The sequence below is a fragment of the Patagioenas fasciata genome, chromosome 2 (assembly GCF_037038585.1).
Source record: "Patagioenas fasciata isolate bPatFas1 chromosome 2, bPatFas1.hap1, whole genome shotgun sequence".
Lineage (NCBI taxonomy): Eukaryota > Metazoa > Chordata > Aves > Columbiformes > Columbidae > Patagioenas > Patagioenas fasciata.
In genome coordinates this window covers 37,407,542-37,426,122 of record NC_092521.1, presented here as the reverse complement: position 1 = coordinate 37,426,122, position 18,581 = coordinate 37,407,542, and the positions used below count along the sequence as shown (strand labels likewise).

Below are 18,581 nucleotides of genomic sequence, written 5' to 3'. Positions count from 1 at the left end.
TGAAATATTCAGAAAATGTATGAGGTCAAAAAGCTTTTCCATAAAGTATTTTTCTTTCAAAAAAGTTTCTGTTAAACAACAACAGAACTAAAGCAAAACAGATGACAGAGTTTACTTTTCTAAGATTCATACCAGTTTTTCAACTACTAGCATTCATGTGTGTAAGTACAACGCAATTTATATGTAGAATGCAGAAGTTAATATAATTACAACTCATTATTTTGTAGCCAAATCAGTGTTAATTACAGGCTAATGTGTGAAAGGCTAGATAAAAGTTGCACCTTATAAAGCCAAAGTAGATGTTTTAACTTATAGTTTTAATATAGCAATCAAAGAAAATTCCAAATACTGTACAGTGAAGTGTAGTATAGTACACTATATACTGTTATAATACACTATTGTTACATTACAGATAAAAAAATCAAATATAATTAGTACAGCAATCACAAATAAAACAAATCAAACTGTGCTGGATAACAGCTAGTGCTGTGAAGATGGTATAGTTTCTATGCTAATTCATTTTTAATTCAACATGTAAAGCACTTACTGTTTAAAAAGATTTGTTTCCTAAATATATACACTGTTTTAATTCTTATTTATACATTTTAAATAGCATTCCCTCCTAAAAGTGCACTCTTTCATTTCTTGGCAATAATCCTCATTAAACATAAAATAATTCTGAAAATACCACTCTTGTTTCAACCTTTTATTGCTCAACCGCAGGCATAAGGGCTCAGAGGGAATCCTGCATCTAAGGATCCTAAGCAACTTCTTCAATTTTAAGAAGCTAAACTGATATCCACAAGCAAAACAAATAAACCACTTACTGGTTGTGTGTTGTCTGTTTGTTTGTTTTTTTAACAGAAGGATCAACTTAATATTATGATTATTTTACAAAGGCATGTAGATTCTGCTATTTGAAAATGGGAGCCAAACAAATGTAGAAGTAACAGTGGCATCTTCTTCAGTCATTCCTTTCACCTACATTTCAGATCAAGTATCACTCTCCCAATTGTAAACATGCTTTGAATTTTATTACCCAGCATTTTCAGTGCACTGAAAAAGTAGCAAGTGACTGTGCTCACCTTGTGACAGTGACAATACATTCTACTTTTTGAAAGACTGTAAATTAAGTGTTTTGGTGTTGGAAGTGTGCCGATTGTCAGCACACAGCCTTGCACCTCTGGGAAGCTGCTGCAGTGTTCTGTTGGAGGTAACGTCTAGCTCACATTTTATATCTATCAGAAGTAAACTATATGGAATTCACAAAAACAACAATATACATTGCTGTTCTATGATCAGAACAGTGCAAGCATCCCAAATATATTTATACTAATTCATTTGAAAAGCTGCTATTTATGTTCTCTCAATGCAGTGCAAACAATTCCCAGAGAAAAGGCAGTATCAAGAAGTCAACCTTACTCAGCAGCCATTTGAAGTAGTAAAAATCTTGCATTTGCCTGGAAAACTGATCCATTCTCTTGAGTTTTCCTGTATGCTCATCAGCAATCTAGTAATCTAGTTGTTTTTTTTTTTTTTAAACTGGGCTTAGTCATAGTAAAGTTTCAGATTTTCAAATGGTTAAGACTTCATTGCCAGGAGACACTGTGTAGAAGGTAGTTGGCCCCTAGACAAGAAAACAATCAAGGCAGGTACTCAAAAAGAATTTAGAACCACAGCCTCTGTCCCCAGGCAATTAAGCACCAAGAAGTTATGGGGGTTTTTTGTTAGGTTTTGGGGTTTTTTTGTTTTGTTGTTTTTTTGGTTTTTTGTTTTGAGAAAGGATACTCCTCACATCATTTGAGAAGTTCCATTGACACAGCTTCACATCCACACTGAGTCAAAGTCCTCCCTGCCATAGAGCCCCACCACCATCTTCCTGACTCTAACAGGGGCATCTACCAAGCACAGGGGTGCTCCCAAGACAAACACAGATTTGCCTCAATTTACATTTGCACCCACTGCCAGCAATCAAATGAAGGATCTGTTCAAACTTACACTTCAGTGTTCTTTATTTCACTTCTGTACAGTTACACATCTCACCAGCATGTAGATGAAGTTCAGCTTCACTTGAGAGTATCAAAGCCATCTATCTCAAAAACACTGAAATTTAGATGCATGAGAAAGTGATGTGAAATAAGAACACTGCAAAGAAATATGCACGATCCTGCTTTACACCAGAGGATTTCAATCAGTGGATCTTGTGATTCTGACATCATTTTACCATTCCTTTTTGTGACCATTTTGTTTTGGGAACTGGAGAGTTCTGATCTACATGACGTGAGTGGACCTGAGATGACACAAAGGGTGAGTCAAACAGAGCTATTATCCCTGTCTATTTCTGTTTAGGTAAGAGAGAAAATGTCAAATTACTGCTGAAATGGGAAGTGTGTCGAAATTAAACCAAGCCTTCCTCTTTACACAGTAAAAGGCACACAAACTTCTGTAGTCTTACCAGAAAGGCATGAAAGAAGTGAGCATCTTCCCTTGAAATAAAGATGATGTGCAATAAAGATTTCCATTTATTTCAAACTTAAAATTCTCTCATATACACTGCCCACATTTTTTTCAGCCTAGGAAGACACTTTCTCTAAATAAAAGGTTAAAAATGTCTAAGTGATAGTTACCTTGTTTAAAACGTAAGAGAACCCAGGACATTCCTCCCCCTTAGCCCCTCCTGACTTAAACTCCTTCGCAGGAACACACCGCTGCTACACTTTCCTAAACCTCACACTGTGACGAAGCACAAGCCTCTACTCAACATTTTCTATATAGAAGCAGCCTTCAGAGAGCCAGGCTGACTCACAGGAGACTAAATGTTTTCCATTTCAGTCATGGCAGGCTTCCAGCCGCTGCATGTGCAACCTGTTTCTCATTGAATAAGCCCTGCCAGTTCATCAGTGCCTCAGCAAGGTCAGTTCTGCTCAGCCAAAGTACTTCATACATTCCAAGCTTCCAAAATGGTAACTTACAGGTTAGCAATTTGAGATCTTAAAGTGTTTCATTTATTTGTAAAAAGGTGATTATTCTTATTTTTTACCTATAAGTAGTGTACTAAATCATAAAACATTTTTTCCCTCTACATAAAACCTTAATGATCAGAGGTGTTTTAATTTTCTTTGACAAAATGGGGGCTATTCTTTAAGTGACTTGCTTCAGTTAATTTTTACATACAAAAATAAATCCTCTCTCACTCTCATGGGACATTTTATCATACTAATGCTTAGAACTGTTTAAGTGATTAGAAATGTAAAAAGTGAGGAGGCTTTTCTGAATACAAACACATACAATTCAAGTAACAGTTGTGAACTGGTAGAAACCCACAAGCGCACAAACACAGACTTCACTATTTAGATGCTCTCAATTCCTTGGAAGCTGTATTAACATCTTTCATCCATTCAACGTTATTTTACCATTAGAGGAAGCAACAATAGTGTACTTAAATATGACTATGAAGATAGGAAGCAAAGTGCAGTATCAGAGACACATTCCATCCTTAGGGAGCAAGCACCACGGCTGCTTCTTAAAAACTAGCACTGCAGGTCTGATGAACACGCTACTGAAGCGGAAACCTGCATCACCAGCTGAAGTGAGGCTAATAGGGGTGTGTAGTCCTACAGACACTGAAACAGCATGTATTCCTTGTTGCCATGGAGGCAACAGCAAGCTTCCAAAAGCTCAATTATCACTGAACACTTTAGGATAATGTATGTTAGAGAGTCATTTCCTTCCAATAAATTGTTAATTTGCTCTGAAGAGGACAGCTGTTATTTAATTTTTGCCATTACTAACCAACACTAGTAATCAAAGTCTCTTAAAAGCAATGGATTTGCCATTGAATTTTTGTTGTTTCTTGCAATTGCCAACTTCTCTCATGTAGTTGTACGAAAAGTTGCACGACATCTGACTAGCTCGGTATTTGGGAGGAAATAAAACCACACTATCACTCAGTAACAGAGCACCAAAATGGTTGTGTTGGCTCAGCCAGCCATGCACAACCACACCACATTCACTTTGTCTTCATCCTACACTAAGTGGCTTTTTTCCTAACTTGCCTAAACTGACAATATGCAGGAATTAGAGAGTTTACTAAAGTCACACATACTCTGAAATTTCTGACAAGTTTATCCTGCTGTATGAATGACAAAGTTTTTAAATGAGAGGAAGTGCCAGCACAATGCAATTAAATCACTGTATATGCTGCATTATCAAATTTAGTTTAGTTTCAGTTGCTTTTTGAAATTTATGTATAATTCATGTTTATAGTGTATTTTTGTGTGGAATTAAGTACCTGGGACAGGATTAACTTTTCTAGTTTCGCCTGTTCTAGCATCTCCAGTAACCTTAAACTAGCACGGTAAGAACTTTACATGGGCTTAAATTTTAAGACTTTTAAGGAATTAAAAACTGAAAAGAATTTTCAAGAACCCACATTTACAGCAGATATTCATCTCAGTGCATTTCCTAATAACTAATTTACAGGTAACAGAGCCAGCCTGGGCAGCAGTATGGTAATATTGAAAGCTATTGCCAATCACACGCTTATCATGCACTGAATAAGATGATATAATCTTTGACATACATACAAGATTTAATAACTAATCACTTTGTGTGGCCCAGCCAATAAACATTACATTTGAACAGTAATTTCTTCTACCCTTATTAGATTTTAACCTATCAAGAGTGATCCATTGGCTCAGTTGCATTAGTGATTCCTGCATCTTGACTATCCATTTCCTCAAGCTCCTCAACAGAATTTCCCTTTTGTGCTTTAGACCTTGCAGGGAATGTTGATCCCACAGAATTCACCACGTTACCATCAGTTGATTCGGTATTCAAGTTTTCAGTGCCACCTGGTGCAGAAAACGGTTCGGGTAAGCCAGCCTGAAAGCTCCCAGTTTTAGCAGTTGAACTCACTGCCTCTACTTTTCTCTGAGATAAATCACCTGATGCTGACTGCTCTGCATTCTGATCCCGCAAATGTCTGTCCATTGAAGCCTGAATAGAAGAGACCATTTCCTGCAACTTTTTTCTCTGCGCCTCAATCAAAGTGGGGTCAAGCTGCCTGCTGTCTCTCATTGTCACAACTCCCGGCGCAATTCGGATAAGCTCACTGTGACCAGAAGCAGCTGTGAATACAGAAGGCTCAATTTTAGCAGAAGGACTGAAGTCTGTTTCTGTGCTATGCTTTCTTAACAGTGGTGTTTCCCTGGCTCTTTGATCGTGTTGCTGACTACCAGATGCAGTTCCTAGGGAATGGCCCTTTCCTTGAAACGCAGTTACATTATGCAGTTGTTCCGATTTCTTTTTCACTACTCCACCACTACCCAGCTTCAGCATTCCATGTGAAGGGCTCGCTTCCCTGCTTCTTGAAGTAGCTTCTGCTCGCACTTGACTTAAGGCCTCTTTAACCAACTCTTCAACGTCAGGACCAATAGGGAAGTGCCCGGCAGCATCCACACACAGCTCCAGCCTGTCTTCTGCTGCATTGTACACAAAGTTTTTACCAGGCAGATGTGGAAAGGTACAGTGCTTGCCATCAGCCAAACCTATAAAGACAGAAAAAGTTATTCAAAGTGCTAACATCTTTTAAGGCATGCTCCGAATACACAGTAATTGTTGTATTTCAACTTATTGCATCAAGTTTGTAAAAACAAACACACTGAAACTTACTGCCGTAGGAGGAGAACAATTTAGGCTTCTATGCCATACAATAGCAGTCACAGGATACCTCTAAGAGGCTGCTGCTTTCTACAGTGATTCTAATGAAGAGACAGGACTGCTGTACCACTACATAAAACAACCACTTCACCGAGACTTGGAGTTATAATCCAACAGAAGTTAAAGAAATAGTATATGTTTGCAGTAACATTAAACTAGCAAAACCCCATCACTACCATCACCCCCTCAAACCCACACAAAATCAAACAAACCCCCAGAAAACTGCCAAAGGGCACATTTCAAATCACCGTCTATCTGGAGCAGTACTATTAAAGGCCACTTCCATATTAGTTAGAACTGTAGCAGGATTTCTGGGTGTACAACTACTGCTAAGCCTGAGGAATTTCAAATTTGCTATTTGTCTTCTTCTCAGAGAGGAACTGTTGCTAGACAAGCAAAAGTGTTTCAAGTTTACTGTGCTCAGTAATCCCAGAGATTATAACTATTAACCTCTATAAAACAAACATGAGGTATAATAGTTTTGATCTGCTGTTTCATTGTCCCGCTGTCTGCTATTTGTCCCACTGTCCCATTGTCTGCTAAAACTGAGACTTCACAAACAAATTTAAGTTCTGAAGCTGCTCTGTGTCAAAAATGGGCAACATTTGGTTTTCCAGTTCATCATCATAAAATACAAAATAACTCTTTCAACTCTATCCCATAAAGACTGCACTAAAATCAGTAAGGTACTGCTTAAGTGAGGACAAGTTTCTATGAGTTAAAAGCTATCTGCAGATGAAAACTTGGCTGCAACAACTCGCTTCACTTCAGCTTCTATCAGCTACGCAATGAGAGCTACAATTAAAAAAAAAAAAACCACACTTTTTTTAAAGTGCCAGGAATAGATAAATTAATGGGATTTTTTTTCTTCGTGTTTTCTTACAATTCTTGAAGAAACACACCAGAAATTGTGCAGAAGGGAAGAAACACAACAAGCGAAGCCTATTTGTGTTATCAAATACAATGCAGTCAAAACAAGTATCCTGGGCATCAATAAGAAAGGTCACTCAAACAGTTTGAAATGTTATTAAACTGGTTTTCTACTAATGAACCAACTCACCAATCTCTCTCATCCTCCACAGCTTCTGATTCACACATTTCTACAGTTAAAGAGAATCTACAGACGAGATTTTATTTTGACTTCAGACATGTAGCTCCTTTCTTTACACGTCGATGGGAACCAATAACCAAAGGCCAATACACACACAGAACAAAATTCAACCCCACACACCTATCTAACTTAGCCTGAAGAATATATTTCAAATACATAATTTATCAGTTCAACCTTCATTCACAAGAGAGAGCTGCAACAGCTTCTAGGATAGACCAAAAATGACTCAGAAATTGCAATTCTGAAATCTCAAAATAAGATCTTAAGTGAGATCTACTAAATCAAATTTCAACTGATGAACAGTACCTAGGCTTGAAAGAAAGCTTTGTTCAAGAAGTCCAGCGTAATAGTTATTACATTAATTAAAATATTACAAATACGTAAGGAGCTTCTTTCAAGTGGAAAAAAAATGTTGCACACTGTAATTGTTTAATGCGGAAGTTCAGTAGTTCATAGAACGTTAAAATCATACAAGTATGTTAATGCTGAAAAAGGAATTCTACATACCACTGTAGCAAAAAATACCTGCACACACAGAAATGCAATAATGTTTAAATACAGAATATCATCTCCCTCAGTCTTGGTTCTTACATTGTCAGTTGGTAGAAATTACTTTTAAGTCAGGCTTTTTCTGTGAGCTAATGACCAGGTGGGTTAAAATCCCTTGGATTAATTTCAGGTTCTTCATTCTGGCCAGTCGTTAATCAGGCAAAATGTCCTTTCCATCAGGCACTGCTTAAGCTAATTCACTTGCCACAAACAATACACCAGTCTTTACTGCACAAGTACAGTAAAAGCAAGAAAACCAAAAGGAAACAGATCTGCTATAGGATACTTGCATGCTAATTCTATTACCGAGGCTAATAATTCAGTGAGAGGTAGTGTTCACTGAGTATGCCACACATTTTAGTTACTGCAAAGAGAGCAGAAATTATGTGGTAAAGTAACTTTTTCCAGAAATAATCAAGATTAAGTTAAGTTTGATAAAATTGCCTAGGAAGAAAACAAACGGTAAGAAAGCAGCAAAGGAATCATTATTACAGATGAAACGACAAAAGCTAAACTATGAATGCAAAGACTTCAATAAGAAAGTAAATTTTAAATGAGGAAAATAACTGAGTAGTACTTTTTTCTCTAAAGAAACAGATGTTATTCCTTGCGGGTAGTATTTGTAAAGCTGTCTAAAAATCAGATACGCTCTAACTGTTTGCTTGGTTATCCCACACATAGTCCAAGCCGCGACATTTATTAATGCAGGAAGGGGGTAGCTTTGCTTTTGAACAACAGTATTAGGAATATGAAAGACAAAATTAACATTTAAATTTAAAACATGCAGTACCCCTGTATGAAATATCTCCTAAGCAGCACACAAGATGAACTGCTTCTCCAGTGTTTTACAGTATAACAGGAATAGGTCCTATGATCTTCTGTTTGAACTTTCCAGGGGGTGGGAAATAAAATATTTTAAAAAATCAGTTGACTTACTGAATTGTACAAACAACTTCAGTAAGTATAAATGGAGATGTATGGTTGTAGAGAAAATTTCAGAGAAGAAGAGATTTAAGTTTAATTAACTAGTCCTGGTCAGATTCCCCAGTCTTAAGCTCTCTAAGGGAACATAAGGAGTTCTACAATACTATGAAAATGTACCATGGTAATAAAAGAAATATATATTCATGCTTACAAGTGACTTAATACAAATTTTGAACTTTAAAGGTTTGAAAACAGAGGAAGGAAGGAATAAAAACAAAACCAAAAAATACCTGTGGTTTTCTTCATTATGCTGTAGAATACTCCACCCTGCTGAAACAATTGAGGAAGCCCCTTTGCGTAAGACCAAACATCTTCTCCTGTAGAAATCAAACACAATCATTAGAATTAAACAGACATATTTGAACATTATAGACAACGACCGAAAATGTAACTTCTTGAATTAAAAGATGAATCTTCGCTCTCTTCTATGCAATTAAGAATTTGAATTTTTATTGCAAATTTACAGAAGACAAGCCCAGGATATTGAGGAACTTTCAGGAAAACTTAACCACCGTCTGGAATCAAATATCCTACATTTCTTAGTACAAAGTTTCCTGAATCCAATTTGATCCAAGCTGCAGCTCCTGGTTCTTTGCCAGGCTTTACACACAAGTCTCCATTCCCCTCCCAGCCTATGCTTTCAACATAAAACTAGGAAATTACTAACACACTTCCAAAATTCAAGCATGTACCCTTGCACACTAAAGCCTCTATTCTATATCCCTACACCTTCTCAAAAATCTCCACTTCACAGCTGCCATACAAGAGACTTTATATTGTAGCTGCGATACAAACGTCCAGGCAGGCAGCTCTGCAGAAGCTGTGTCTGCACCTTGCTTTGCTTCAGAGTTACAAACAAAATGCCAACTGTGAGGCCCCAGCGGTTCTGTGTAACGGGCATTTTTCAAAGATGCCAAAAATGGCATTGAAATATCACAACTTTAAATGCCATTGAGAAGAAAGAAACAAAACAAAACAAAAAAAATGAGAGTATATATGGAAAGGAATAAAAAGAATTAAAAAATTTTGTAACAAAGACAGAATATCAGTGACCTAACAGCATCTACTAAATCTCTATTTTTACCTGCACCCTTTTCCTTATTTTGCTGACCACCTACCTGCTTTGGAGAAGACGCGTGATGTAGCTGTCAAAGTAGTACAAACAAAAAGCACTGATAAATTCCATTCTCCTCATGCAGAAACAGCTACTGAGTGTATACATTTTCATATAAAATTGCTTTTCCCACTTTATATCAAACACTCAGGGAATATACTGAGATGCTTCAAATAGAAATTGCACCCTCCTTTAGGCATTGAAATCTCAATAACCATGTCTCTCAATTTTCTATTAAAATTGGAGAATGTAAATCATTAATTAAAATTAACTGGATGCACTTACTATTTGGAATGATGGCTGGAATATGCAAGGCTATAAAATATTACCTACCTATATTTCTTTGCTGGCTGTTGACAGCAAAATAAAAGTAAATAGTTGTTTTTAACAATTTCTACATACTGAATATATGGCACATCTAAATCCCACCCTGTGGGTTTCACCCTTGTGACAGTGGCATTATGGGCCATGTCATGCTTTGAAACCCTTCCAGCCACTCGCCAATTTTTCTGTTTTCCCTCCCGACAGGCACAGGACCCTGCACACTCCCCTGCTCGTCTGTTCCCCCACTACATGGTTCTGTCGCTCACCGCTCCACTTCAGGTGTTATTTAAGTCTCCATTCTCTACAAAAAGGTGCAGTGCATCTTCATCGTGTTTTGCCTTTAGACACTTTAAAGACAGGAGACCTACATAACCTGATTCATTTTAAATGCATTCCCTTGAACCATATATGCTCTGATTCATTGTATTCATTTGCACATCGAGCTCACAGATTTGGCCTTCACTTCCCAGTAAGAACATTCAGGTAAAACCAATCACTGGTCTTTCTTATTTTCCATGATCTACTGAAGAAGGAGGAGGTCTTCTCTTTTGACTTTATCCTGATAACTCCTCTCTACTGACTTGCTAATAAATTTGGAGCTCCTCTCCAGCTCCCACTGATCTACTTAAAAAAAAAATGCTGTCATGGTTTAACCTGAGCTAGCAATACAACCATAGCTGCTCTCTCACCCACCCCCCGCCACACACACACACACCCCCAGTAGGGGAAATAATCAAAAGGGAAGGGAGAAACTTGGATTGAGATAAACACAGTTTAATAAAATAACAAAATACTAATACACTACTAGTAAATATACATATATACATATATGAAATAGAAATAAAAGATACTCAAGGCAATTCCTCATGAACACACTGAGCAGCCAGTCCCAGGAAACAGCACCTGGTCCCACAGCTGATTTCAGAGAGAAAAAAGGGAGAAAGGCCAGAAGCCTCTGCAAAACAGAAAAAGGCTGAACTAAACGTCCTGAACCAAATTCCCCTAGCTGCACCCCAGAGCAAGCAAGACCGAGAATGCCCAAAAAGAGCAAGAGAGAGAAAGAGAGAGACAGAGACCCGGAAGGTCCCGACTTTTCTCAAACATGAAGCATGAAGCTAATGGGATGGAATACTCTTATTGATCAGCCTGGATGTCAGTCAAGCTCTGCCCCATCCATGGCCTCCTTCCTTGATGCCTCACACCTGTGGGCAGAGAACTCAGAACGTCCTTGGCTCTCAGACGTGAGCAATTAAAAACATTAACTGTGCTGGGGTGTTCACTCCTGTTCTCAAACTAACGCCAAACAATGACTGTGCTAGCTATGAAAAAGAAAGGTTTCTAACTGCATGAAGAAAATGAACTCATTCTCAGTCAAACCAGCACAAATGTAAAAGGAACATTCTCTTTTCCTCCCCACTGTTGTGCTTTCCCTCTTCTTCAAACAGCTGCATGGAGGGAGGACAATTACAGTTGATAACACTCACACGTTTTTGCAATTTCAAAAGGTTCACTGCTATCCCCACATCCCTATTCTCATTTACATTTTGACATACACATCCCTATAGTCCATGGCTCCAGAGCATCCCAGCTGGGACTCCTTATTTCCCCCTCAGCAGGAGCAAGCTGAAGTCTTCCTGATGGTTTAAATACTGCCCACCGGAATCAAAATAACCACTACACTGATAACTAATAGAACACGGTCATCAGTTGACTGAGACCTGGGGATGCCACAGCCAGCAGCCACACAGCGTCTGGCTCCATATGAAGGGCTCCCATACTGCTGCACCCAGCAATCCATTCCTGGGTGAAGGAGTCCCCTTCCCTCCCACAAGACAACCACAGGCTTCTAGAAGAATCCCAGTTTTACACATTCATGGCACTCCCTGTTCACTCAGAGCATGATATTTCAAGCCTTGCACCAGAGCAGCATTGCTGCTTAGAGGCTTTTATGCAACCTAAGCAAGGACTACATGAAGAAAAGTGTGGAGAGCACGGCTCACAAAACAAAAGCATCAGCCACTGAAAAAAATACAAACTAACAATGCTGTTTACATAAAGAGATCTCAGATTGGAACACCAAAAAAACCCCACAATTACAACTGGACTTTCCCAGACCACAGGAATTAACGTGTTTGATTCAACCAAATTACATCTGAGGTTTGCACATTCTTATTGCTAGTTAGGTTTTGCTGTTTGTTTGGGGTTTGTTTATCACAAGATGTAAGATGTTTATAGGTCCCAAGTTAATTTTGGTGATCATTTAGATTAAAATCTCACTCAAGACACTAAATTTATCAAAGAGACAATGTTCTCCATGCTACTCCCACAGCTGTACACACTCTCCCAGACCAGACCTCAGCCCCACAACATTAAGGTACAGCAACAAATGAAGCCCATCTTACCCAACCGCACACCTCATACACTGCTGAAAAACCACGGGTGCAGACTAACCTACACCAGGGGAAGCCCAAGACCATCACTTTATACAGCAGAGAGGACACAGAGAAGTGCAAAACAAATCAAAAGCTCAGTTGATAAACACAGGTTACAGGGAAATACAACTGGCTTAAAAACGAATTGTTTAAATCCAAGCAAAACCTGGTTTCAATTAATAAATTTAATTTAAATCTGGCTATTTTGATTTCTTGAGTACTGACATATTCATCAATGCAAAACAAACCAATCAAAACAGATTTGTACGTGGCTTGCATGTATCTGGAGTGCTTCTGCATGGGTGTATATAAAAATCAGTTTAGAAATGTAATGTTTTAACTATGTTAATGTAAATGTAAAATTAAAATTCCTTTAGTCATGTCCTTGTTGAATTATGTATTTTGAGCTAAACAAAAATAGAGGAGAAAGCATATTATGCATGATTTTTTGTAAAGCTATGTAGTCCAGAAATTACAGTTTCTAATTTCCCAAGGCTTATTTTTAAGTCGTACACATAAAAATTAAGGAACATGGTCCAAATTTTTAATATGTTAACTAGCTGAGACCAGAAAAGAAAGATTCTAATAACTGAAATAAGAAAGAAGCATCAAGTCAGTCTACAGGAGACCTTGTATGAAAGAAAAACTTTTAAGCATCCAGAATGAATAATTATAGATGTTGGAAGACACACTTTCACTATGGGCATTTGAAAAAAAACATATCTGGCCGAGAGAGCTATTTCAATAGCATCTTGCCTCTACACTTTCTAATCTAACTGTATTAGATTAATGCTTTCAGCAGAACAAAGTTGCAGCAGAAACACTCAAGATAAGCTGATTCTCAGAAATTCATAGCGTTGGTTTTTAGCAGTACAGAAACATAACTGAGAAACGCTGAGGCTTCTTGTCCCAGAAAGGCTGAATATACCACCTTGAGGAACTGCCACCCCAACACTCTTAACAAAGTGCAAAGACTTCAGAAGTTTCATTTCCCCATTGAAGAAATCACAATTGTAAAGTAGTCAACTGTCTAGATTTTTTCCTTAAGTATCTTTGGAAGAAAGTGAAGCCTTGATGAGAAAAGTGATTATATAAAAATAGCATCTTATTCAGTAGCTGCATAAAGCTGTTGTAAGTGGTTGGTTTATCATTTGCTGACACTTTTACTTCTATTAGTAATGCAAAAAGGATGCAGTCAGAGAACAGTGAGGCAAATTCTATTCTAACCTGTGCTTTGAAAGCAGAGTCTAACAGTAACAAGAGTGAAAGACAAAAAACGATTCTTGAATACATGCTCAGCTCACAGTTCATAGATAAATACTTGTAAAAAAAAAAGAGACACCTTAATGCTGAAGTCACCGAGATACTTTTAAAGCACCTCAGAGATTTTTGTAAGCCAATAACTACATTTTCAGGAGCATTTTCTGAAAACAGGAAAGCACCCTTTTAAGCTTCATCTCACAATTAAGACAGCTTTTAAACCTAACCTCTTGCTGCACTTTGGAACCACGGTGTAAACGTCAGGGTGACAAAGTGGCTAGTGATTCAGCACACTATCTTGTAAGAGACATGGGAGTTAACAATCAGGTGTGGAAAAGCAGCAAAGTTCTGCATTATGAACTTCTGACATATTATACCAGTCTGTGATTATGTAATTATTTTGTTTCTAAAACATCACATGCTTCAGCCACACCAAATCCCTCCAGCAAAAGAGAAGGCTCCCACAAAAAATAAAAAACAACCTGTAAGCATTACTATTCAACTAGTTCATAGGGCTTAATGTATAATTACTGTCCTACTTCCTGCCAGTAAACAGCAAGAACTATGAAACCTGATGAAGAGATCACACAAATGAAGGTCCAAGTCTCCTGAGTCTAAATACAAAACCAGAAACCACAGGCACCTGAGAAAAGTCCTTTCATCTTCAATTATTAACAGTCAGTCAGATTTATATGACTGACAATTCATAAGCATAGCTTTGCAACCCCCCTGTTGTCCACCTTTGGGATTCAAATCTGTGCTTGGCTTCTTTCAGTTTCTCTTCTGCTTACATTCTGAAACAATACTTTTCACAGCTCTTTAAAAAGACCAAATCTTCACTTAAAATTAGCTGATTAGCTAAGGATACAATGTTGCGATGATATGCTTAAACCAATGCAACTCCCTATGGGGAGAAATGCTAGGATTTTATCCCATTACAAAGGTGAGCAGATATTCAGCGTTCCCTGCTCACCTCTGCTCTGAATTTATTTCCTGAAACCTGAGGGAGACGTAGGGAAAAAAGAGAGTATGTAGCTCACACACATACACATCAGATGTGTGTGCTTAATGAGACAGGAGAAACAACAGAGAGAAAGAAGAGGAAATGCAACAACTTCTAAACAGCAATTTTTAAAAGAGGCCTTCATAACAAAGAAAGAACAAGTATCTCATATACACATTTTAAAAAGTCACAGCACTCAGTGAATCACTGACAACATGTTAAATGTTCTTCTAATAGAGGAATAAAGGAACTAACCTTCTCCACCATTAAACTGAAGGAAAAAAGAGACACTTATGTAACTACAGTTTGTAAAATCTTATCTTCTACTTAAAAATACAATTTTAAAGTATAACTTGAAGTCAACCTTACCCATTAGTGTTGCTAGAAGACAGAGAGAATACATCTCCTTATCGACTTGCTCTTGCAGTTCCTTCGATGAGATTTTACTGGTCACAGCAACATCTTCATGCTTCATGGCGTGGGCCGAGTGTGCTGAGGCAGACTGCCTGCCTTCCTCCTTACCTTTCAGGATTTCTATCGCGACCCTGTCACCATGCTGCAAAGGAACAGGCTCGTTTTCCATGCCTTCTTTGGGAGGCAGAAGCTCTTTAGGAGGAAAGCCATAGCGAATACATTGCAAATACGGAGGAATATTAAATTCTCTCGCTATGCTTTCCTGTAGTTCCAAGAAGGTGGTAGTGCACTTCAGGGTAAGCATTGACTGCCTTCCATCATTTGTGGTTATTCGAATTTTCTTTTCCTTTGTAGATGTTGGAGAATACGGGGTTTTTGTTGGTGTAGCAGGTGCAGATGATGGCCCCTCACGAACAGCCCCAGGAGATGCAGTCCTAGGCTGCCCTTTATGCTCTTGTTTCAATTTTTCACTTTTCCGTTTCTGCATTATGGAAGCCTGGTCTGTAATGTTCTGCTGAACAGTTCTTTCAGTTTTGCTCATATTCAACTCCTCCTTGTGCAAAGTTTTTGTCTTCTGTCCAGTTAAAATAATTTTGGTTGGAAGCTGTGACTCTAACTCTTGTCCTTGCTGTACATCATCAGCTCTTTGGGCATGAGCACCATCAATATTTACAGGAGTATAGTCATCAGGGTTCTTTTTGGCAGTTTGATGCAATATTGTGTTAACAACTTTCTGAACAAGAATCTCACTACCAAATTCACCAGGGAAGTGCTTGGTAACGAGTTTCATGGCTACGTCATACACATTGCTGTTCAGAGATGTGTCACTTTCATACTGGAACCAGTAGACTGTCTCTCTCACCACTCTTCCACCCCACTCTAGAGTAATAGGAAAAGCTTCAGGGAGATTATCGTATTCTTTACCTTCCCAGTAGTGCTTGAATCCACAGCCACATTTGCCACCGGCAGACCTAGTATTAGTTCTGTCTCCATCCAAATATGAAACAGATCCATCTTCTCTGACACGACGCACCAAGTTACTGTGACACCAGTTACAAGCAGTCAAACTACTCAGGCTGTAGTCTGGTACCAGGACATCCTTTGCAGGGTTGTAAGAACACACCAAACTGTTCAGGGGAAAACTGTAATTTTTGTCAGGCCTCAGCTGGCCATGAGTACTTTTTGCCAGGTTATAGAGTTTCCCCCCGGGAGCCAGCCATTCCAGAGGAACATGATGCTCTGAAAGGGCCCCACAGATGAGGCACCTGTGAAGGCGGTTGTCCATCACTGCTTTTTTGGCAGCTGCGGTGACTTCTTCAGGCTGGACTCCTATTACACCAGTCCTTCTGTAGAAATACTGATGTACATCAGCCACAAGACTGGGATGGATCCCATGTTTACTCATGAAAACCTCCTCCATGGCAGCAACAAGCCTCATCAAGTATTTATCTTGCAAACTTCTGTCTCCTCCAATAATACAACCACCATCCTCCTCTAACTTGATGTACTTTTTGATGAGGTCTTGAGGAACTCCCCAGGCTTTAGGAAGCAGTTTCCTAGGCAGTTTAGGTAAAGCAGCACCTTTTATTCCAACTAGAGGAATATAATGGTTACGTCCTGAGCTACTCCATGCAATGCAGATTGGCTTGTTCAACATGCCATCTTTTCCCATGCATTTTTCTAGAGGTACCAGACCAGGGAGGAACGTTGCTGAATAATCACCGGAGCTTCGCATTCCGCTCAAGGAGTCTAACAGGATGATAGGCCGGTGAAGCACGTTGGCCAGACCAAAGATGTGAATATTCCTAAGGCCCATTGGCACACCTTCTGGAGGAACAAACAAAGGGTCACATTCGTTGATGATGTCCTCCCACTCTGCTGCATCTATAAAGTCATGGAAAAGCGCCTTGTAGTGACTCAGATTCTCCTCAAAATGCTTCTTTAGATTCTCTCGCAGAGCATGCCAGAACAGTTCCCTGCCAACAAGTGCTCGCGAGACCGCGTGGACGAGGCAGTGGCCGTCCCCATCCACGTGGACAGGAATGAGGCACTCCTGACTGTTGTTTGCCTTCTTGATGTCTTCCAGGGTGTCATGCAGATAGAGGAGGCTGCCAGAGCGGTCCTTTCCATAACCAATGGTTTCGACGTGCTCCGGCTCAATGAGGAAAGCACGGTCACCCAAGAGGGAGCAGTCAAAGATGTCCCCCTGGTTCATCTCTGTGAGGAGCTTGGCTTTGCCAGTTTGCTTATCCATGCCGTAGCGGGCCAGGATGGGGGCCAGAAGCTTGCAGTGGTAGTTGGAGAGGCCCATGACTTTGACGAGCTCGGTGTTCCTGCGGGGGGGCCCGGCACCGCTGACGCCCAACAGCGCATTCCGCAGCAGGTTGTGCAGCACCAGGTCGGGGTCCGTCACCTCCTCCACTGCCAGCAGCTGCCGCTGGTCGTGGCGCTGCCCGCAGTCCGTGCACTCGATGCTGCCGCTGCTCTGCGGCCCGTGGGCCGGGAAGAAAAGCCGCGCCTGGCATTTGGGGTCGGGGCAGGTGCCCGAGAAGATGCGTCGGTCCCGCTTCTTGGAGGCGGCCGGAGGCGGCGGCTGCGGCTGCTGCTGAGGAGACGGCGGCGGCGGCGGCGGTGGCTGCTGCTGCTGCTGCGGCTGAGACATGGCTCTGCTCCGGCCGGGCTGCACCCCCACCCGCGCTCCTCCGCCCTCACAGGCTCATCCCCTACGCCCCAGGTAACGTCCGCCGCCTGACAGATACTGCCGCCGCCGTCCGCCCGCCGCCCATCCACCGAGCGCCCGCCCGCCGCCGCCGCCGCCCCCGCCGCCGCTCCGCTCCCCCACCCCCGCCTGCCCCCCCACCGGCAAACACGGAAGCCGCCGGCGCCGCTGCTCACTGCCTCTTCGCTGCCTGAGCCGTTGCCCGCAACGCAACGGCCTCTCGCACTTCCACGCCAACGACGCAGGCGCGGCGCCGCGGGGGCGCCCGGGAGCGGTAGTCCGTTCCGCCGCCAAGGCCCGGCGGGGTAAGCGAGCGGGGAGAGCGCGGAAACTACAAGGACCGTGAGGCCTTGCGGTACGGGGAGGGCGGGGGCGGGGCGCGCCGTGCCGGCTGCGCCGCCCCGCGGGGTTCCTGGGAAGTGTAGTGTTCTCCCGGGCGGGCCGCGGAGGAGGGAGGGGGAGCCGGCAGGGACACACTTAGGGCGCTCTGCAAGCGCTTGTTGCGCTTCCCGCTGCGGGGGGCGGGGGAGGGGCAGGCTGCTATGTTTGAGGTGACAACGCGACATGTACACTCCTCTTCTGCCCCCTCCGCCCCACCCCCAACACCAACCGGTGCTGGCTCAAGGCTCCCTCCGTGTCACCTGTCCCTCTGGGCAGGCACCGGAGGGAAGCTGCTCGCCCTGCCTGAGCACTGGGGGCTCGGTGCTTGCTGCTGGGCCTTGTCCCCCGGCTTCAGCCCTGTCTCCTCACAGCGCTACCTGGCCGAGCTCCAACAGGTTGTCACCAGCGAGGGGCTGACAGAACGGGGCACAGCTGGTGGCCGGGCCCCAGCCTGCCCCTCACTGCTGCGCAGGGGTGTTCGAGTGTCCAGGGCTGAGCCCCCGGCTCCGTGGGAACAGAGGTTTGCCAACAGCACAGCTGGCAGCGTGTCCTCCTGGGCAGCCACGGAT

General features: G+C 41.5%; 1 protein-coding gene across 1 annotated transcript; it reads right to left on the bottom strand.

The window, feature by feature from the left end:
• Positions 1 to 296: 296 nt before the first annotated feature.
• VCPIP1 (valosin containing protein interacting protein 1) lies at positions 297 to 17,728 on the bottom strand. Its single transcript, XM_065831046.2, has 3 exons — positions 14,868 to 17,728; positions 8,596 to 8,682; positions 297 to 5,549 (listed from the first exon to the last, which is right to left on the bottom strand). The coding sequence occupies exons 1-3, from the start codon at positions 17,572 to 17,574 to the stop codon at positions 4,678 to 4,680; spliced, it is 3,666 nt and encodes a 1,221-aa protein (XP_065687118.1). The 5' UTR covers positions 17,575 to 17,728; the 3' UTR covers positions 297 to 4,677.
• Positions 17,729 to 18,581: the final 853 nt, after the last annotated feature.